The 21,914-nt window shown below is 44.8% G+C and overlaps 1 protein-coding gene across 1 annotated transcript; it reads left to right on the top strand.

Annotated features, from left to right (window-relative positions):
* The first annotated feature begins 237 nt into the window (after nucleotides 1-237).
* On the top strand, nucleotides 238-21,284 carry EDC3 (enhancer of mRNA decapping 3). The gene is made up of 7 exons (XM_089538626.1): nucleotides 238-285; nucleotides 797-974; nucleotides 4,237-4,547; nucleotides 10,520-10,852; nucleotides 16,456-16,609; nucleotides 18,069-18,286; nucleotides 19,396-21,284. Coding segments are annotated over exons 1-7 (1,530 nt in total). The 5' UTR covers nucleotides 238-284; the 3' UTR covers nucleotides 19,731-21,284.
* The last annotated feature ends 630 nt before the right edge of the window (nucleotides 21,285-21,914 follow it).

Below are 21,914 nucleotides of genomic sequence, written 5' to 3'. Positions count from 1 at the left end.
GCGTGCCTTTCCTCCCTCAGGGAGGAGGGGAAGAAGAAAAAAAGACACACTCTCTGCTCTTTTCTGCGCATGCGCGCCTTCCCTTCCTCTGTGGGAGGGGGGAAAGGCACTCCGCTCCGTTCTGCGCATGCGTGCTTTCCCCCTTTTACTATTCGTCTCTCTTCCTCCGCCTAGAGAGCCTCGAAGAAGGCCAGGGGGGAAGGAGGCGGAAGTGCCGTCACTGTCCGTCGACGGCATTTCCGGTGGGAAGAAGCAGTGAAGGGAAACGGAGTGCGGAGCGAGCGAGTGAGTGTCCGAAGGACCTTTATTCTCACCACCTGCGTCCACACTGGGGAAATAACCCGGTTTGGTACCGCTTTTAAGTGTTTTCTGGCTCAAAGGCTATGGAATTCTGGGAGTTGGAGTTTGTTGTGGGGCCCAGAGCGGGCTCTGGGCCCCACAACAAACTCCAACTCCCAGAATTCCATAGCCTTTGAGCCAGAAAACACTTAAAGCGATCACTGCAGCTTTGTTGTTGTTGTTATTATACATCATCATTATCAAGGTTGGCTGGTTGGACATCTTTAAACAGAGGCTGGCCATCTGTCAGGGATGCTTTGATTGAGAGTTCCTGCATGGCAGAATGGGGTTGGACTGGGTGGCCCTAATTGGGGTCCCTTCCAACTCTAGGATTCTATTATTATTATTGTAAAACAACAGGAACAAAACAGTTTGGAAGTCATCGTCACGTCCAATTGCAATGTATTATAACAGTGGATTGCAAAATGCCATTGATACCACCACCTTCACTTTGCAGTGATCAAAGAAACCATGGCTGCAGATTGGCTTGGAAGCATTGTCTCCATCAACTGCGGGGAGAGCCTGGGAGTCTATCAGGGAAAGGTGTCTGCTGTGGACCAGGTCAGCCAGACCATCTCCTTAACGCGGCCTTTTCACAATGGGGTCAAGTGTTTGGTGCCGGAGGTCACCTTCAGGTAAATGCGCCTTCTGCCTACTTCCTTTAAACGTTGACGGTGAGACTTCTTGAGTGTTACAGACCAACACTGAAATGATAACACATGTCACAGGGAACTTGTGATTTTGATTTCCAGGCTTCTTCTGTTGGCAAATTAACTTGTAAATACGGTACATTATCTTTTTCTGCATTGTCCATTTTGTTTTGAACTGAAGCATTGAATTGGGAGCTGGGGCAAGAGACCCGAGCCGTATCTTGAAGTATTTTGATACATACGCTAATAAAAATGGGGCAGTAAAAGCAAATGTTCAGGCGTATCTGTGCCTTCTGGTTTATGGCGTATGAGATCTTTGGTAAAAAGAAATTGGTGGCAACTTTAAAAGCAAACGTCTCTGATTCTGACAAAAGCAAATGGTGGAGGTGGAAGGATGACCTGTAAGCTGCATGTTTCCAGCTTGTTTCTTGGCATCTACAGTCTTGGACCAACAGACTCTGGTCCAGACCACACTGCAGAAATGATCCAGTTGGGGACCGCTTTAATTGTCCTGGCTCAATGCTGGGGTATCACAGGAACTGTAGCTTTGTGAGACATTGAGCCTTCAATTTCAGAGAGCACTGGTGTCACAATAAACTACAACTCCCAGGATTCTCTCACACTGAGCCAGGCCTGTTAAAGCAGTCTCAAACTGGATGATTTATGCAGTGTGTTTTGGACCTCCTTTATTACTCTTGTTGCATTGCAGTTTAGAGAAGTGAAACATCAGCAACAGCCTTTCCTGCAGCTTCTTCCTTTCTCCAAACTATCTGGCAAGAAAGAGGGAACACTGTGCTCCCAGAAAATGTCAGAGGAAGAGAACATGGAAGAAGGTAATAAGGGATTGCCTAATGAGTTAAATCATATTTGTCAGCCCTTGCCTGGAGTTGTATTCATCATCCTCATCATTATATCCAGGGCAGGTACTTTTGTTAATGCCTTGCAGCAAAAACAAAAAGCCTGGAGCCACCTTAAAGATTAAGAAGGGTTATTTGGCATAAGCTTTTTGTGGACCGCAAGTCTCTTCCTTGGATGTGTTAATATTTATTTAATCCGTTTCTTGCATGCTTTTTTTCTAGAAAGACAGATAAAATACACAGAAGTTAAAAAGAGTTAACTATATTATGTAATATAAAGCCATATACATATTATAGGCATGTAGGCTCAATATTTAAATAAAATGTGAATAGTAAAAATGCATTCTGTGTATCTCCTTCATTAACACGGGAAGCATTAGTTCTTTAGTTCTGCTATTTCATATGCAGAAGGCAAGAAGTTGTCTTCTGTTGTGCTACCTCTCCAGCTGATAACAAAAAAGCTGAATCACATCTTCACTGCTGGAGCAAGTTTTATGAGATCCATGAGATGAAATAGTTATACATGACTCAAATGTGTTACCAATCTCTTTATTTCTGGATACAGTAAATTGACAACTGGGAGTTTATTGTTTGCCTTGCATAAAAGTGAAATAGTGTGCAGAGCAAACAAAGCAGACGGTCAGCTGAGGACTGCCACATTTTATGGAGTGATCTTTATGCTACGCTGTTAGCTAATGAGAAAACAGACACAAAAGATAGTTTTCTGGTTCAAAACACCTTTTTGTTTAGGATTTTCTTTTCCATCGAAAGAGCAGATCTTAGGGTAGAGATCTACTAGTAAAATATATGGTAGTACATGCCATCAGTTAGGGGTGTTTGAGTGTATGTTTTAATATGTTAAGAATATCCTGTACTGCCTAGCCACATTTTGTGTCAAAGCATGCAGTAACCTCCGTTTCAATGCTGCACATTGACTGGTAATTCTGTAGTCCTCCAGATGTCCAATTCTGTGATTCTCTGTTGTTAGACTGCAACTGAGCCACTGTTGAGGAATGCTGGGAGTTGTAGTTAATAATCTACGGAGCCACACTGTATCTACTCCTGAGTTATAATATGACTCTGAGTAGCTATTGCCTACAAAAAGGTCCTAAAGGCCCGATCTAGACGGGCCTTTGCGGCGCTCCCATCACGTGCTAGGGGTTGGCTGAGGGCGCACCACCCATACGTGCCTCACCTCAGCATGTGACGAGGGCACCAAAATGGTGGTGCCCTATACACACGGGCACCGCCATTTTGATGCGACGGACACTTAGCGTCTGCACGCCGCGCCCCCATAAGGACGTCACGATTGTGCCATTGGTGCACTGTGACGTCCTTATGGTGCCGCAGAAAGAACCCGCTTTTTGCTGGTTCTTTTTGCTGCGCGAGGGGGCCTTGCGGTTTGTCTACTGCGGCTCCTTCGTGCAGCAAAACAAGGCGCAGGCAGACCACCCTTTTTGGGTGGTCTGTATCCCTCCAAACTTTATTATTAGTCCTAACTAGAGCAGAGCAATTGAATCATTTGCGTTTGCCTACATGTTGACTTACCGATCAGCTGTTGAGTCATTGCCATCTACTGGGACTGACCAAGATGTCAGCCAGGAATGTGTGACTGTGGCAGGACAACAATATCTGGAGGGCTAGAGCTGCACACCCCTGAACTACTTTTCCACCTACAAGCTTAACAGGTGAAAAAAGGAAAGCTGAAAGCTGACAGTGGCCAAGTTAATTTTCCATGCTGAAGGCTTGTCCTGAGTAGCAGCATGGAATATGCAGTACCCTTACGGTGTATCACCCTGAATAATAGCACCTGCCTAAGTTAATATACTGGTTTGAAAACTTATTTCTGTGATTCTGAATACAGATTGATGCTGGAGAGGGACTGAGGACTTATTTCGTTGCTGGATTATACATGCCTGCATGTATATTTCTACCACTCATTGAGATCTTTTAATAATGTGTGGGGAAGGCTTTAACATTGAGTTACTGCTAAGAAATGGAGCTTGTGTTTTCTTGGCAGGTGAAAATGTATAGATGTGGGACCTCGATGTCCACAGAAATATACCACTAAATATCAGTTGGGTTTCTGAGCATTCTGGAGGCACTTGGTTGGTCCTTATGGGAAACAGGGCGTGGGAAAGAAAGCATTGAACTGGTGGCTTGGTGATCTGTTTGTGTCTAATGGTGTATTGCAATGAATGTAAACCTATATTTGTGACTTCGGGGTTCTGTGTTTTTGTGGTGGTCACCTGTCATGTAACTGAAGTATTGCTGGTTACTACATTCCAACAATAGAGTTTTCTCTCTGGCTGATTGCAAAGTTTACGTTCCTGTAGAGGTAGGCATTAACACAAATTACACATCTTGTTTGGCTCTCTCCCTTTGTTTAGGGCAGGTGATATTACTGAACTGAAGATCTTGGAGATTCCAGGCCCTGGGGATAATGGACAATGTGGAGACTTTCAGCACAATGACCTTGGTATTTCAAGTATCGGATGCCAAGGGGGTACTAGCCAGAATGGCACAGGGAAATTGCTGAAAAAGCCTAGCAGTGCCCCACAGAATATCCCCAGGAGAACAGACATGAAAAGCCAGGATGTTGCCATTTCCCCCCAGCAGCACCAATGTTCCAAGAGCTACATGGATCGGCATATGGAATCCTTGAGTCAGTCCAAAGGCTTCCGTCGGAGGCATAACTCATGTGAGTATCTTGGCAGCATTCCTCTTTGGTTTTGTTGTAATGACTGCACCACACTAACATAGCTCTGGTTATGCCAATAACTCTTTCTAAGAGGTCTCAAGTTGGGCCAGTGGACATAAGAGGATGTGAATGTGTGGCTTCAGAGCTACCTACGGATAATCAAACATGATCTATAGCACTGGTTTCTTTGCGGTCTATTTCAGACAGTGCACATTTGTTCAGGGAGGATTGGTAGCCTTCTGTTCAGAGTAGTGTGGTGACACATTTGGGAGTTGCTCTTGCTCTCTGCAATGTCATGATGGATGTAATATACTGTATTTAATATACTAGAACAGAGAAGCAAAGGAAATGTTCCTGTCAACCTAACCTCTTTGGTTTCATGACATATTTCACAGAAGCACACAACTAGCCAGGCACTTGGGCGTGCTAGTAAGGGAGCACTACCCCATCTTGCTCATGCCTTTCAGTCCTTTTTCCCCTTTTCAGTCTTCTGTTGGACTGTGCCTGATATGTGACAGACATTCCCTTTGCTGGAATAGTATACTTGTTTTGGCTGCCTGCTGATTTGCTGCCTATGAAGCTAAGCCTGTGTCCTTTGCAGATGTCTTAGGAGTCATCCAAGAAAGTTTGAGGCGGCTTTTATGATGTCATTTGCTTGACCATAAAGGCTCCTTGCTCCTTACCAAAGGTTAAGGGTCCATTTTCAAAGCATTTTTGCTTACAGGAATACTCATTGTGCTGTGGCTTGAGTGAGATATGCCAGGTACTGGCCTTAATGTTTCAGGCTCTACTCCAAGATCCTGTTATAGTGGCATAGGTCCCAAACAGACAGGCCAAAATAAAACTGCTTCAGGCCACTTTGGAAGTGTGCTGTTTAAATTAAGCATGCATCCTAAGAGGCTGGAAGCCGCACTAAAGTCATGCTCCAGTCCTAAGGACTGGAGCGCAACTTTGGCACAGCTTCGGGTCTCTTAAGATGCATGCTTCATTTAAACAACATACCTCCAAAGTGGCCCAAAGCAGCTTTATTTGGCCTGTCTGTCCAGGCCCTTATATAGTATATAACCATACTATAGCTGTGTGAATGTGCTTAGTAACAATCTTTTTCTTTTTATAGTGCTTCACTTGGAAATTGCTCTTTTCTTTTATTTGAATCTCATAGCTAGTAAACATTATGAATGTTTCTTAATTGGCATTATAGTTATCATACACTGGTATATGTGTTAATTTTTTGTGTGTACGAGACGATACTGAATCTCATAATACTTCCTTTGTTTAATTATGAAGCTTGTGTGCTATTCTTTCCTAAGCTGTTGCTCCTCAAGCTTTTTAGCTAATAGTATAAAAAACTGACTTTGCAGTGGTGAAAGTCTAAATAGATGCGTGTTCTTTAAAAGTCTCTTATTTTACTGACAAAAAGGCCACTAAACAAATTTGATAGATGGTTGTTAGTTTGATTTGAGTTTTTAAGTCTTATCTCACCTTTCTGTCTGAATGGGGTTATAAATTTTGATTAGGTAGATTTTGTAGGAAGTTGTGAAACTACTCTACTAACATAACCCTTTGTAGAAGGAAGATCGAATAATGATTTTGGCAAAAACTCTTTGGGACAACGAGATGTGATGTGTTGTGGATGGTGCAGAAATTTTGGTCCTCCCATGTGATTAGTCTTCAAAATATACTCGTTCCTGTGCACATGTTGCATTTATAATGTGTCTGAAATTGAGCTTATTAATTGCTTGTCTTCATGGGGCAAGGTTACTGAAAAAGTGTGTGCAAGGAAAAGAGAGATGGAGTCAACAAGGGAGGAGACCCAGCTTGCTGATAGATGTCTTTCCTGCTGAAGCCCTATTTGAGCATTCATAAAATGGCTAAACTGAATGCATGAGGAGGGCCCTGTAGAGAGTGACAGGCTGAAGAAAAGAGCCTCCAGTATGCATCGAAACCTTCATGTATGATCTGGAACACAGATTCCCCATCAGTAGAGAATCTTTACATACATAGAGGACTCTGCTCTTCAGTCTATCATTCTCTAAGCATGTAAGCAAAAATGGAGGGGAGCTCCCTCTCTTCATGTACTCAGTTCAAACACTTTGTGAATTCTTGGATAGAGTTGTGCCTGTATTGTGAGAATGTCCTGCTCCAGGCTAGGGTCCCGTACCATAAGGCGAGTGGATTGTACGATGCTGGCTTTAGAAAAAGGAGGAGACTGGATAAGATGGCAAGATTTGGCTGAATCTTGTTATTAGAGGTAGTAGCTGGCCTTGAATGCACCACCATTGACCTTTAGAAGCCCTGTGGCGTGCGTGCGTGCAACAGATGGGGTTAAATTGCCTCTACATAATGCTGGTGTGAAAGGAATTGATAAACAAAACTAGTTCCGTAAGGTCGCACAACAATGGGTTACGTGCAGGGGTGGCATTCCGCTCTTTCCCGCTAAGGTTGGCAGTGCAGCCTTGAAAAGAGAGTTTGCAGGAAGGACGCCAGCTTGCCAGAGCCTCACATGTGCTTGGTTTGTTGCTCGTAACTAATGACTGACTCTGTCTGGGAGCCCTTGTTTACCTTTTATAAGGCAGGGTCTCCTTGTCTGCTGGCAGACGGCCAAGCGGACTCTCAGCTATGCGGCATCCGACACTAAGAACATAAGAAGAGCCCCACTAGATGAGACAGAAGACCTGCCTAGTCCAGCACTAACAAACTGGATGCCTCTGGGAAGCTTGCCAGTGAGGCATGGGTGCAGCTGCATTGTGCATCTTAATAATTCCCAGCAACTGATATACTGAAGGACACTGTCTGGTTGCTGGAGATGATGTTTAGTCATCCTGACTAGTAAACATTGATGGCCTTGGCCTCTGTGATTTTATGTAAACCCCCCCCCCCCCCCTTTAAAAACTATCCAGGTTGGTAGCTATCCCTGCATCTTGTGACAACGAATTCTACAGCTTAAATATGCCACCTGTGAATATATATTTGGGTGCTGAGTTCTGTTCTTGGGAGAAAAAACTTACCTCCCCAACTTGGATAGTTTTACACACCAGGACAAGCTATTCTAGAGATACAGTGGTCCCTCCGCATTCACTGGGGTTAGGGGCACAGGACTCCTGTGTAAGTGGGAAAACTGCAAATAAAAAACACTATTTTTTTTTACCGGTGAGAACACCTCTCTAGGAATCTCTAGGTCCTCTAGTGCAACTGTGTGGTCAATATCTGCCAGACACTAACCGTAGAATTGTGCTGGAGGAGCTACAAATGCCTAGTGGAGTGTTCTCTCTAGGATTCTCTAGGTCTTTCAGTGTGGCTTTTGGTTAAAGGCCATAGAATTGGGTTGGAGGACCTAGATATTCTTAGAACATATTAATAAAATCCGTGAATAATCATATCCGCAAAAGTCAAAGCCACAAATGTGGGGGGGGGGGGGGCGCAACTGTAGACTGTTCCTTGGATTGGGTGCCAGTGGACCATTGGCAGATGGGCTAGCTATTATCTGGCTTGACTACTGCTTTGATGGACTGGACCAAAGTGTTTCTCTGAAAGGCACCATCTAAAGCAGGGGTAGGCAACCTGCGGCCCGCGGGCCGGATGCGGCCCGGCAAGGCCTTGGGACCGGCCCCAGCCCGGTCCTGCTGCCGATTGCTGCCGGGGCCTTTTGCCTCCCGCACGCAGGAGCAAGGGGGGCAATTGTCTATAGACGCCTAAGAAACATGCATTTATATTAACATTTTTTTAAAAATCAGCAATTTTTTTTGCGTGTCCTCCACTTTTTTTTAAAAAAAGTGTCCACCATTTGAAAATGTTGTCCTATATTTGTCCCGGTTTATTTATTTATTTAATTTTTTTAAAAAAATATATATATATATTTAATTATTTATTTTTTGGCTTCGGCCCCCCAGTTGTCTGAGGGACAGCAACCCGGCCCCCAGCTCAAAAAGGTTGCCTACCCCTGATCTAAAGAGTCTCAGCATGGGACAGGCTTGCTTCTATAGCAGGCATGCTTAATTAATATAGCTTTATCCATTCTTGATGGCAAGCCTGTTGCAGGGTGCACAAGTTACTCTTGTCTTAAAACAAGAGTGGGGAAACTCTTTTAACTTAAGGGCTATGTTCCCTCCCCTGATCCAGTATAACATAGTTTTGGGCTGGACATCTCATAGAAATGAAGTCCTAAGTGGCCCATGCAGGATTCAGAAAATGAATGGCATCTCTTTAACTCCCCGGTGGTTATAACAGTTATTTAGCCAGCGCTGCTTTCTTGCTGTGCCTCTACTGGCTTCCTGACCTCTCTCTTAGGAACCTTTGCTTTCTTCTCTGCTTTAACAAACATCCGTGTATCAGCACAGAAGTGTCTCCAACCACTGCAACCCAAATCTGTCAATGGCACAAATAATTCCTGAGCACAAGCACTCGGTAGAGACACAGCTTGACATGTTCTGGTGACCGAGTTATGCAAGTGATGTCATTCTTATTGCAGCAGTTTTTATAGCAGAGCCAACTGTGGCTGTCAGCAAGATTTCAGATCTGGCAACTGCTGGGGTGGATTAAATGACTGACCCCTACAATCCCAGTGTGTTTAGCTTTGGTGGGGCAGAAGCTTGGCTCCTGTTCAGGATGTCTATTGAGAGCCCATGGAGACCATTCTGAGTATTGTTTTTCCTGCTTCGGTGACATTTTTTGTTTCATCAGCATTTGGACTCCAGGCAGGTTGGCTACGTGTAACCCTTTGAAATTAGTCACCATGGGTGCTTTTGTGTCCTTGTTTTTCTGCGGGCATATGTGTGGAATTGCTGTACTAGTAGAACACAACTTGTTTGCAGATGACTCTGAAAATCTCTAAAATACACAGTTCAGTGGCAGTAAAAGAGTCTGCTGAGTTGACTACTGGCATACGCATATCATCCTCTTGACATCAAGCTCATTTGATGGCTAGTTCTGCTTTTGAGGGCAAACATCTAGTAGTAGATCCCATGCTTGCTGACAAAGGCGGGTTACAAACCACCGAGAAGCAGCGCTGTCCCGCCGCCGCCGCTTGCAGCGTCCGGGAGCCGCAGCAGCCAAACCGTGGGGCTCCCGGACGCTGCGAGGAAGGAGCGTAGAAATCGTGCTCCTTCCTGGGCCCCGGAAGTGGTGCTGCAAAGCGCAAGGCGCGCTTTCGCGGCATCACTTCCACCGCGACACGTCTGGACGCTATGCATCCAAGACATCAAAATGGCGGCGGCCATGTGGAACGGCTGCCGCCATTTTGTGCGCGCAGAGCGCGTACTAGGGTTAGGGGGGTGCGGAAGCACTGCCCCTTCCTAACCCTAGTACGCGCTCTGTGCGTACTTTATGGCGGTCTATAACCCGCCATTGTTTCCAAGATTATTCCCTGGCAAATATATTTAATGATACCTAGTCAGCAGAGTTGGGAAGAGTCTCTGCTTGATATCTTGAAGAGCTGCCACAAAGGTTCAGTGGCTAGCTCCTCTGTTTGTTGAAGGTACTATGCATAAGCTATGACTGCTCCAGCACAGAGCTTCCCTAATATGGTGTCCTCAAGATATGTTGGACTACAGCTCCTCTCATCATGTCAGCTGCAGACAAAGGCATTGCAGTCCAATGTATCTGGAGTGCACTGGGTTTGGGAAGGCTTAGGGTGTTTTCTAACATGTAGCACCTGAATTGCTCCAGGTTATGTGGTCAGTTTGGTATATTTTAAAATTAGGGTAGATTTACTTACATTCTAAAAGAAAAACAGTTCCTTAGTGATGATCTGAATGTAGGTATTCTTTTCCTTCTCATCATATTTCTGTACAACTGGTATAAATAGGAACGATAAGAAAAAAGATGAAGGCAGGCCTGCAGGCATTTGAGACACTGTAATAGTTCATACAGCACCAGGGACAGTGTATTAAATTCTGTCTCTTTCAGCCTTTTGCTTTGAGTTCTTCCTACTCCTGTGTCAGCCAACCATTCACCTGCTGTGTCCTTCATTTCAGGGTCCTCCAGTAGCCGTCATCCAAACCAGGTGACTCCAAAGAAGAGTGGTGTGAAGAATGGGCAGATGAAGAACAAAGACGACGAATGCTTTGGGGATGACATTGAAGAAATTCCAGATACAGATTTTGATTTTGAAGGGAATCTGGCCCTCTTTGACAAAGCTGCTGTGTTTGAGGAGATTGAAACCTACGAGAGGAAAAGTGGAACGCGCTCAAGAGGCACTCCAAATGAGAGATCTGTCCGCTATCGCCATGATGAGAATATTTTGGAATCTGAGCCCATTGTATACCGAAGAATCACTGTGCCTCAGGCAAGCAAAGAATTCTGCACTGGTATGATGACTTTTTAAAAATTAAATGGAGCAGCTTCTTTGGGGAATGCTTTGTGGGAGGTGCTTTGAAAGCAAAGGCCTTTAAGGCACACTAAATACCAATGCTCTGAGTTGGAAATGACTTGAGGGCACACAACAACAAATACAACAATGACTCTTCTGGTTTTTCTGTGTGCAATGCTGATTGCAGTGTCACCATTTTCTTTGGTGGATTGGATCAAAAACAGTATCAGAGGTATCTAGGTAAGCATACAGTGATGCAGCTACTTATGAACGTGTGGCATTCATATAGCACATTCTTAGTGTTCAAAAGTTCTCTGCCAATATTTTCATAATCCTTACAATGGTTGAGGAAGATAGGTCCTCTGATTTGGTTCATGCTGCAGAATGTCCTATAACACAGCAAAGTTTGTAAAAGGGCATGCTGTGATGTTAATGGCTGAGCCAAACTTTGAATGATTGACCTGGTTCCCAGCTCATGCTTTTAGCCAACCCATTGACCCAGCTCTCTTAATTCTGTAGAACATCAGCCCTATTAAACAATTGCTGCCCTTGTTATTTCTTTGCCAGAGTTGTTGAGCAAAGTGTATCTAGTCATAGCTGAGTTGGTTTCAGCCCTTTCTGTGTTCAATATCCCATGTTTGCATGTGGAAAGTGATGGGCTTCATCTCTGGTGCACCACTAATTAGAAAGGGACCCAGTAGCAGATGATGCAGAAGGCCTAAACAGGATGCTTTTGAAGGGTGCTGGTATTCAAGGTGATACTGAGCTGTTGTTATTATGTGCCTTCAAGTCATTTCTGATTTATGGTGCCCCTAAGGCAAACCTATCAAAGGGTTTCCATGACAAGATTTGTTCAGAGGAGGTTTGCCATTGGCTTTCCCTGTGGCTGAGAGCATGTGACTTGCCCAAGGTCCCCCAGTGGATTTCATTCCAAAATTGAAATCAAACCTTGGTTTCCAGAGCCGTAGTTCAGCACTCAAACCACTACACAATGCTGGCTTACCTAGCTGGACACAAAGCTTGACTTGCTATATGGCAGTTTCTGGTGTGTGCAAGTAGCAGGCAAGATGCTTTGAGGTGTGGGCCACTACTGGCTTGCTCATCCCTTGTCCTCTGTACCTGATAGCATGTGTTGAGAGTATTTTGGTCTCTTGCTATAACCTGATGTGAGTTACTTTAGTTGTTGTTGTTTTTTGGGGTCAGGCCGCATTCTGTTTGCAGACGATACAAAAGAAAGTGGCTAATTGGGCATTTCTGCACACCTCAAGTGAATTCCAGCAGCATTAACTATCCCCTTCCAGTGGAGGGGCATTTCCTTTGGGAGGGACAAGGCCAGGAACATGTTGAGTTGGGGTACATAGCTTGAAGGTATTCTGACTGTGATTGTCCCAGTCTGAGTCTCCCCTCCTCAAAGTGTCCCTGCCTTTCTCTGCCTTTGCATTGGCAATTGTGAAATCATACCTAGACCTAAGCGGATCTGTTTCTCTTATCATAATGATGGAATAATACAATTCACCTTCCAACCCAAGCACAATTTAACTCTAGCTGGCGTCCAGCCCTCATTTGTGGCACTGTTGTTATTTTTCAGGTTTACACGCTACCTCTTTGATTGCCTTCCACTCTGAGTTTATTTAGCACGGTCTGGTTTTGATAAGCCGGTCTGACTGGTTGGCCCTTGCGTGAGTGAGAAGAAGGGAAGTCCTCTTGGTGCTTGCACGCTCCTGTCAAAGAGCAATTAGGGCAAAGTGTAATAAAGCTCTTGCCTTCCTGGACTTGCGTGCAGCGGTGCAGTGTAATCTCACACCTTATCTTTCGCTACACTTCAAACAGTATCCCCTTGAATGGAGGACTAGTTAGGGGCGAGAGTTCCCAGAGGCATGAATAGCGAGCAAAGTGAGCCTGTGGCAACATGGATGTCGCACCTCTTCTTTTTCAAAATCAACCTGTGCCCCATTAGTGAAATGCTCTTTTTAGTGTGCATGATCCCATTATGACACTCTTCTGCACAGACAGCCATGTCCTCCATGCATGATCCCCATATGTTTCAGTTGTATTTTGTTGTTGTTTTCAGGAGAACCCCCCCAATCTCATGGGACTTTCCAAAACCCAATAAATCATAAGCCTCTGCATAGAATAGAAGAGGGCTTCCAAGGAGCAAGTTAAGAGCCAAGGTTGCTTGGAAAGATCTGATAGGAGAAAGGAGGGCTGTCTGCCATGCAAATTCAAAAGAGGTCAGGAAAGCTTCTTTAGGAGCCTGTCAGGATGAGATTGCAACTGATCTTAGTTGGCTGGGAATTCATCTTAGCTCCTTCTTCTGCCTTCTGCCCTCTCTCCCTTTTGGATTTGGTTTGCTTTGTATTCTATTCTGCATTTATCCCCCAGCACAGGATTCAAAGCAGCACACCTTTGGGACAAGTGATGTTTTGTGTAAGGTCACAATTAGGAGTGAGGAAAATGTGGTCCACAGGTGGCCACCAGACACTTTTTCACACATCCCAAACTTGAAGATTTCTTTCTAATTAAAAAGGAGGACAGTAGGGGAAAGGTACATAAACTGTTCCTACACACACATCCCCACACCAACCCCCCAACTCTCTTCCCCCATCATATTCAAAATGTTGAAAATTGGCTCACAAAACCTAGAGTACAAACCCAGAGGTATTCCAGTTTGCATATTTTATAGCTGTTTTTCACTTGAAAACACACTTCTGTGATCCATTGAAGGTGCGGAAATTGGTTTGTAACACAATCGTCCATGTCTGCCCTAAGTAGCTAGGAAAATTAGAAACTGGAAAAACACCAGAAACTGCCATATATCAAGTCACACTTTTTGTCCAACTTGCTCTAGTACCTTGAATGCCAGCATCCTTTAAATGTATCTAGTTTAGGCCTTCTGCATCTTCTGCTGCTGGGTCTCTTCCAAGCTGGTGATGCCAGAGATAAAATCTGTCACTTTCCACATGCAAACATAGTACATAACACCCTGAAAGGGCTGAATTTGTAGATGTAACTATGGAATCCTTTGAAGATTTCTTACTGGAAGGCTAGTTGCACATATGATTACGTTGCAAGTTCCTTGGGACTAAATACAAAACATTCTCTTACAACCATTCCTCCCTCAAATTAAGTTTGGGAAGATTCCTCAGTGGAATCTTTCATTTTTATGCTGACATTTGGTCTGCAAAATGGCTGATAATGGCCAAGCCCTCAGAAGGCTTTGAAAGGAGATTAGACAGCTTTGTGGAGGAGCTGTCTGAAAGGCTATGAAGGAGGAATGTTCAGTGGGGCCATCATACTAAAAGGCAGTGAGGAAGGCATGTTGCTTGGGATGGCTCTATCCCTGCCTGTTTCTGGGCTTCCCAGAGGTATCTTGCTGGAAACACTGGGGAGACTGACCTCTGAACTATGTGAAGTGAAGCTCTGACCCGGCAGGACAGGGCAAGAGAACTCTTACTGCCAGTGTGCATCTGCTTGTTGCAGCTTTGTGGGCCCCAGGAGCTCAGTGGCAACCCTTGCTAACATAACTGGAGGTTGCTCCTAAGATGGAATGGCACCCCAGAGCCTTGGAGTTGGCATAATCTTAACAGCAAGAGCCATTAGCGAGGGCACAGTCGCAAAGGAACTTTATTGGCTCTTCCTCTTCAAAGAACACTGATCCAGAACTGAGAACAGGATGTGCACTCCACCCCATTGCATGAATGTCCTTCAGGTGATTGTTTTGAAGGAAAGTGCTGCTACTGAACCTTGCGTGACTCCGAAGGGAAATAAAGCTAGGTGAGTCCTGTGGCCAGTGCCAGATCCTGCGTGACTTTGAACATTGAGGATATTTTTCCCCCTGCAGCTATCAGCGGTTCTGAAGAACAATGTAATATTTGCATGGGTGCTGCTTGCAATAAAACTGATTAAGGTGGGACAATTATCTTAATTAGCTGTTAACATGCAAGGTCAAGCTGTATAAACAGTTTGCCTTTCCCATGTCTGTAGTAAACTTGTCGCAGAGTCTGCTTTGAAGGGGGGGAAACATGTGCTGACCTTTTCATTGCCCCACCATGGACTGGAACTCCTTGTAGCAGCTATTTTCTTTCTCTAGAGTGACTTTCCATTTTCCTTGGTGTATCTATAAGCCTTGACCTGACCCCCCTGTGTTTCTCTGGTGACCTAACCATTCTTAACTCAGAAAAAAGCCCTACTGTGTATTTTCATTGCTGAAAATGTGGATAGATGTAGGTGTTGCATGCTCTGTGGACGCTGCCAGGCATAGCAGCCAGCATTGAAACAGATGGATCTGGCTTTAGATCTGGCTCTACATGCACACTGGTATATTCTCAGAGTGGGTGACACATTCCTGTCTGGATAGATACTGGAATCCTGGCATAGATCCCAGGGACATAACCATGTGGTTCAGAGGTTATAAATGGTTGAATGTGGGGTAGAATCACCTTCCCAGGTCTCTGCAGGTGCTTCCCAGTTGAAAGAAGTTGGTTTTCTGTGCATTAAGTTCCTAAAAGAGCAGGACCTCTAAGATTAGGAAATACAACCTTATTGAAGGGCCATACTTCAGGACCAGAGCTCTGTCTCTGTGTGGTAAAGGTCCTGGGTTAAATCTATTTAATTATTATCCTGAGTCCATATCTCTTTAGTAGCATCTCAGAGACCAGGACTTCCTTTGAGAGCCTTTTTCTTCGCCAGAGAAGATGACCTTGTTCTAGATACACAGTTCATTTGACTGTTGTTGTGTGCCTTCAAGTCATTTCTGACATATGGCAGCCCTAAAGCAAACCTATCACAGCGTTTTCTTGGCAAGTTTCTTCAGAGAACATTGCCATTGCCATCCCCTAGGGCTGAGAGAGTGTGACTTGCCCAAGGTCACCTAGTGGGTTTCCATGGCCAAGCATGGATTCGAACCCTGGGCTCCAGAGTCTTAGTCCAATGCTCAAGCCACCACATGGTATTTGTGTCTTGGCTTTGTGCATTTAAGGATGGATTACTGTGATATTCTTATAAGGCAATCAGTCATTAGTAGCTGTCATGGCTTTATATTTCTTTTGTTACAAAGGCAGAATATACATCTGGGGAACCCAAGCAGAAGGGTGGATTTGTAGTTATGTCCTACTGGCAAGTTTCCCATATACTATATAACTGGTTGGCCATTGTGGGAACAGACTATTGGACTAGATAGGCCTGTGGTCTGTTCCTAGAGAGCTTCTTATGTTCTCATTTTCGTGGGAGTTTTCATTCTGCAAGTTTATCACCACTTTTAAAAACTGTTTCTTGGTGCAGTTCAAGGTGTGCATGTTCTCCCCAAAACTTAGTACGGTATTAGGATCCTAGTCACATAAATTTTATTTTGGGGCATAGAATATCAGTGCTGAAACTGTAGAAAATTGATCCCTGGGGGTTTGCTGAGCTTTCTGTGAATTATTGACCAGTTTGTTTAAGATCCCAAAGGATCTGCAACCTGAGTTTGAAAGGACCAAGTTCTTAGAAAGAAATGTCACCTCTGTTTGAGTGCTGACTTAGGCTCTGCGTCTGAAGGGGAGCTATACTCTTTTTGCCAAGGGTATTCTCATAACTCCTCCTCCTTTCTATTCTGCATTTCAGACTCTGGGCTGGTTGTTCCAAGTATCTCTTATGAGCTCCACAAGAAACTTCTTTCAGTGGCTGAGAAACATGGGCTAACTCTGGAACGGAGATTGGAAATGACGGGAGTCTGTGCCAGCCAGATGGCCCTGAGTCTCCTTGGAGGACCCAACAGGTAAAGAGGGTCTCCTCTGGGGAGTCACAAGCCCTTTCTGCTTTTGTTAGCCACTCTTGCTTGCACTCATGCTGGTGCTTGATGCTATTCAGCTGTTGGCCTTTGTGGCCTCCAGCCAGGCACAAAAGTAGCATCCTAGGATGTCATTTGAAGCACTGTGCTTGTTCTTGAGCCACCCAGAGCTTTTTTCAGGCCTTATTCACATGATGTGTCTCACTAGCTCCTGCAGCATGCCAGAACCCAAGATTTTGAGGACCAGAGGGATCTGGAATGTGAAGCAGGATTACCACGCAGCCCTATTGTTTTGTGCTGAACGGTTGGCCTGAAATGAGCCGAAGAGCGATGCCAAAAATCAACCAAGGCAGCCAAGACACTTCCTTTGTCTGAGAGTCCCTTCCTGTCCTTCTCTTAATTTTCAACACAGTCAGCCTCATTCCTCCAAGAATCCCCCCCGCCCCCCGGTACTTCTGGAATAGTCTGATACAATGATAGGACCAGAGAAGAGGAAACTTCTTCATGGAGGTCTTTTGAGAAGCAATTGGCACTAAGATGTGAGATTTTAAATATTATAGTCTGGCATGTATCCTCTTGATGTACTGTGCCAGTCCTGGCAGTAGCAGCAGAAGAGAAGGATGTGGGTGGTGCTACAGCTGTGAAGGAAGACAGGTATGGGGAAAATACAATTTAGAGCTAGCATAGTTTCACTGGCTTCTCTTGCCAGTGCTAGACACCCTTGGAAAAAGTGCAAATGATGCATTGTCTGTCACCAGGATTTCAGCCTAAGCCTGCTAGGTTTGACAGCAAAGCATTATTCTGAACCTTTTTAGTTTTGTGGTTAGCATTGTATTTTTTCTTTTGTTTGTTTGCTTAACTGCCTACTTTTGTTACATCCCTAGCATGCTAAAGACACTTAGCTGGAACTTGGCAGCACTTCTTTCTGAGGCAGGATTCATAGGCTAGTGCTAGAAAGTCACGGAGTGGTTGGAAGTTAGTGATTTGGTCCCAGAGAAAAGTGTACAGAAGCAGGTGGGGAGAAGGGGACATTCCCTCTCCCCTTCCCTTGGCTGTCCCATTCTCCAGAATGGGTCAGAGGCACCTTCCATGAGCATCTTTCATCTGGGGACATTGTTTCTCCCCCACACTCATTTCTGTGTTGCATTTTACTATGTTTAGCAGAGTCCAGCGGTGATGGTGGGAGCAGGGATGGACAGGAAAGTCATGTGCCTTTTCTCTGGATCTGTGTTGTTGCAATTGTTAAAATTCAACTCTTGTGTGCTTTGACTCCTGAGTGTCTCATGCAAGTCTTGAGTATTTGGAAAGTGTCTCTTCCACACAAGGAGACAAAACTACTACTATTATTATTATTATTATTATTATTATTATTATTATTATTATTCCAAATGCAACACTAGGCAAGTATTTCTGATATTTAAGAACCTCCACTCATCTTAATTTTCAGGCTGAACCCGAAAAACATTCACCAGCGACCCACAGTTGCCTTGCTTTGCGGGCCCCATGTCAAAGGGGCCCAGGGAATCAGTTGCGGCCGGCATCTTTCCAATCATGATGTACATGTCATTCTTTTCCTTCCCAACTTTGTCAAGATGCTGGAATCAATTACCAACGAACTAACGCTTTTCAGCAAGACCCAGGGCCAGCAAGTCTCCAGTGTCAAAGGTAAGCTGTACAGGCTAGTTACAGTCTCCTCATCTGTCTCGGTGAATATCTCAGTTTCTTTCCAAAGCTTGCAGGCCGCTATTATCATTATTGAGAAGAAGGTGGGATGTAATTGAACAGAATAAATAAAGATGAGTGGAAGGTAAATCTCAGTAAGGATATCCCACTTCCAGTTGGTGTACTGCCACCCTAAATTAAATTGCTGAAGTCTTGAAAACCCTGGGGAGCCATGAGTCAAAGTACTGTGAGCATCATTCACTATTCCTGGTACGCAAATAAGTTATTGGGTTTAGAAAGCCTAAATACTCAGCCGTTTGCACCAGGCTCCAGTTGGTAGATTTGGGAGGTTCTATTTTTAAAAACCATCAAGGTTGATTCTGCAAGCCTGAAGCCTAGCCCACCCTTGACTTCAGCTCCTTGTATTCCTGGAGGTTAGGATGATGGAAAGAGGAAAGACATGGGGAATAATGGAAGACTTGGGGAAGACAGACTGCTTTTGATTCAGCAGTAAACCTCTAATCTAGCAGCACCATCTGGTGGCAAAATGATTTTTTTAAAATATTTCTGATCTGACAGCTAAGTTTGGGCCATCAGTGGATCAAATCTCATCTCATATTTGATAGGTGGAGGTGACAGACAGCTGAAAAGTTAGTTATATTCATAACGGCCACTGGCTAGTGATTATGGGAGCTGCAACCCAAAACAGCCAAAGGGCATTAAGTTACCTGTATCTGAAGCACAGGAGATTAGATAGCCATTTAATCTGCTCTAGCAGAGTGGTTCTTGCAGTCTTTTAAGAGAGCCTTAAGGAGGCTTTTGAGAAATCCTCTGTGTAAATACTAGTAATGTATTACTTGTGTGCCTTCAGGTTGACTCCAGCTTGTGGGAACTCTATCATAGGGCTTTCCTGACTGTATTTATTCAGAGGATGTTTGCCACTGTCCTCCTCTTAGGATGAAAGTGTGTGTTATGGCTATTGTCATCCAGTAGATTTCCATTTCTGAGCAGGGATTCAATCCGTGGACTCTTGGAGTCCTTGTCCAACTATAGCCCACCGGCCTCCAGTATATTACTGTTAATATATAAAGCCATTTCTTCCCTTTCTTCAGATCTTCCAGACACGCCGGTTGACCTGGTGATAAACTGCTTGGATTGCCATGAAAATGCCTTTCTGAGGGACCAGCCTTGGTACAAGGCTGCTGTGGACTGGGCCAACCAGAACAGAGCCCCTGTTCTCAGCCTAGACCCGCCTGTGAGCGATGGGGAACAAGGAATCGATGCCAAATGGTCCCTGGCCTTGGGGCTCCCACTGGCCCTGGGTGATAGGGCTGGGCGGGTGTACCTATGCGACATTGGCATTCCTCAGAAAGTCTTCCAGGAGGTGGGAATAAACTACCACTCGCCTTTTGGCTGCAAGTTCGTCATCCCTCTGCATTCGACTTAAAGTGGAGTTGGGGGGGGGACCCTTCTGGCCTCTGGACCCCCTGAAGAGGAAGACAGAGCAGAATTGCCTCAGACCGTATGACGGATCCTGACCATATTAAACTGTTTTTGACGCCTTAAAAGATGCAAACGTTCTGGCCTGAGTTTCTTCCCGAAGAAACGTCAGTATTAAAGAGAACCGGGAGGGCTTGTGTTCAGCCAAGCCTTGGATGCACCTGTGCCATTCATCGCATGAAGGAGCATCAGAGGGCCAGTGTCTTGAGCCAGCTGTGGTAGTTGGTGGTGGGAGAGGAGGATGAGATGTTTTTGCAGACACACACAAGTATCCCTGCCCGGTCAGATGTGTACCAGACAATGTGATTCCTTTTTCTTTTTTAATTTCATGGGGGGCTTTTTTGTTTGTTTTAGACTGTATGGTTTTCAGGACTGGAAGGGGAAAAGGGTTTCTGAGGTCCCCTTTTCCTTGATGATCACATGGGAACAACTGCTGTGTTCCCCTCTTGTGCAGCTGTAGCCTCATTTTTCTCTTTAGTCCTCAAGCTTCTTGGGACTTTGGGCAGCTCTCTTTTGGAAAAGGCTTTGCTGGCCTGTTTTTCCTGCCATCAGCTTGGCATTCCTGAGGCAGCACTTATGTTCTTGACCCACTGGTAGCTCAATGTTGGCTTCCTTTTAGGTCAGAGGAGGGAATGGTAGCTTAGGGGATAATAAAAGGGTGTGATAAAACTGAGGAAGAAAACTACAGTAGACTTAAATATGCTGATACTTTCGTTCCTCCACAAGTTGGGTCCTGCCCTCTTATGGTAAGAGTCCACATTGCTGATGATCTGTTTTTTTAAAAAAGAAAATCTTAATATGTGGGCTGTGAATGAGAAAGAAGGGAAAGCATATTAAGGCTATGCAGTTGTCATTGGGAACATTGGGAAGCATATTAAGGCTGTGCAGTTGTCATTGGGCATGGAAGCCACAGGGGAAATTTCACATTGATAGGCACAATGTTCCATTCCTTCCTTGACTTGTCTGCAACAAGCACATAGCTTTACTCAAGTGAGGCAGTGAAACAGATGTGACATCCTCTAACTAGACACTGCTCCCAGGGAACAGAAGTGGTGAAACATTCAAAAGGCCCTGCTGTGTAAACCATGGGTATAGCAAACTCTTGTTTCTGTATGTGCCATCCCAGAGACCTCTTGTGCTTCAGGCCTGAGCTTATATAACGACAACTCATCAGTTGTCTTGTCTCAACTGCTGCCGCCTTCTTCCATAAGTAACCTTTTTTCATGGGGAAGGATGCTGGTTTTGTGTCGCTCTTGGGGAACCAACCTGTTGCTGTAGGTGGCTTTGTTGTTACTCTTTGACTGATGCCAGCAGAACTCTTCCTTTTCTTTTTGTAGTTGGGCACTGTCCAGACTATCAGGGGTGCAATGCATTGTTGAAGTGGCAAGCTTGAAAACCTGCTAGCTCTGAGAAATCAACCGCATTTGACCTTCCATGTCTCTAAAGGTGCCATGCAGAACTCTTTCCAATAGTCACAATCATTAAACGGTGCAGTAAAATAGTTTTGCTTGTGAGCTGTTTTCCTTTCTGGTCCAGAGAAGCTACTAGTCTTGTTAGGGAGCTGAGCCTGAGGGTGTGTGCCAATAATGGGTACATTTTTGGAGTTGGGAGTGAAAAACTGGCCTTCCACCAAGGCCAGCAAAGATTTGTTGACTGTTGATCATACACCAAGATTCTTCTGCTAGAAACACATTAAAGTTGACCTTCCTAGATTTGGTTAATATGTTCTCTCTAGGAATCTCTATGTCCTCCAGTGCAGCTCTACAGGACCTAAAGATTCATATAGAAAACAACTCTATAGGCATTTGTAGGTCCCCCAGTTCTGCCAGATGTTGGACATAGAGTTGTGCTGGAGAACCTAGAGATTTCTAGAGGTGTTCTTAGGTTAAAAAGATAATGACTTGGAGTCACCCCCCGCCCCCACAGGGGTCCTGCACCCCTAAGCCCACAACACACTGCAAGTGGGCAAATTGCAATGTGCCATGAGACCCAGTATTCATTTCTTTTCTATGAAGCCACCATAACATCTTCTAGGGTCCATGTGGTGCGATTCTACCTATTTAAGCTGGGTATGTGTGCTGTGACTTCAAGTCAGTTCCTGGTTGGACAAAAGGCCTCTCCTAGGGCATCC

Source organism: Sceloporus occidentalis, unplaced genomic scaffold, assembly GCF_023333645.1.
Source record: "Sceloporus occidentalis isolate IW3139 unplaced genomic scaffold, rSceOcc1.0.p SCAF_9, whole genome shotgun sequence".
NCBI classification, from domain to species: domain Eukaryota; kingdom Metazoa; phylum Chordata; class Lepidosauria; order Squamata; family Phrynosomatidae; genus Sceloporus; species Sceloporus occidentalis.
Note: the sequence above shows the minus strand (reverse complement) of the source record. Positions and strands in the feature narration are given on the sequence as shown.

Excerpts from the sequence above, each read along its gene's own strand:
- EDC3 (XM_089538626.1), top strand. Across the intron at positions 975-4,236 it reads GTGCCGGAGGTCACCTTCAG|GGCAGGTGATATTACTGAAC; the intron begins GTAAATGCGCCT and ends CCCTTTGTTTAG. Across the intron at positions 10,853-16,455 it reads AAGCAAAGAATTCTGCACTG|ACTCTGGGCTGGTTGTTCCA; the intron begins GTATGATGACTT and ends TCTGCATTTCAG.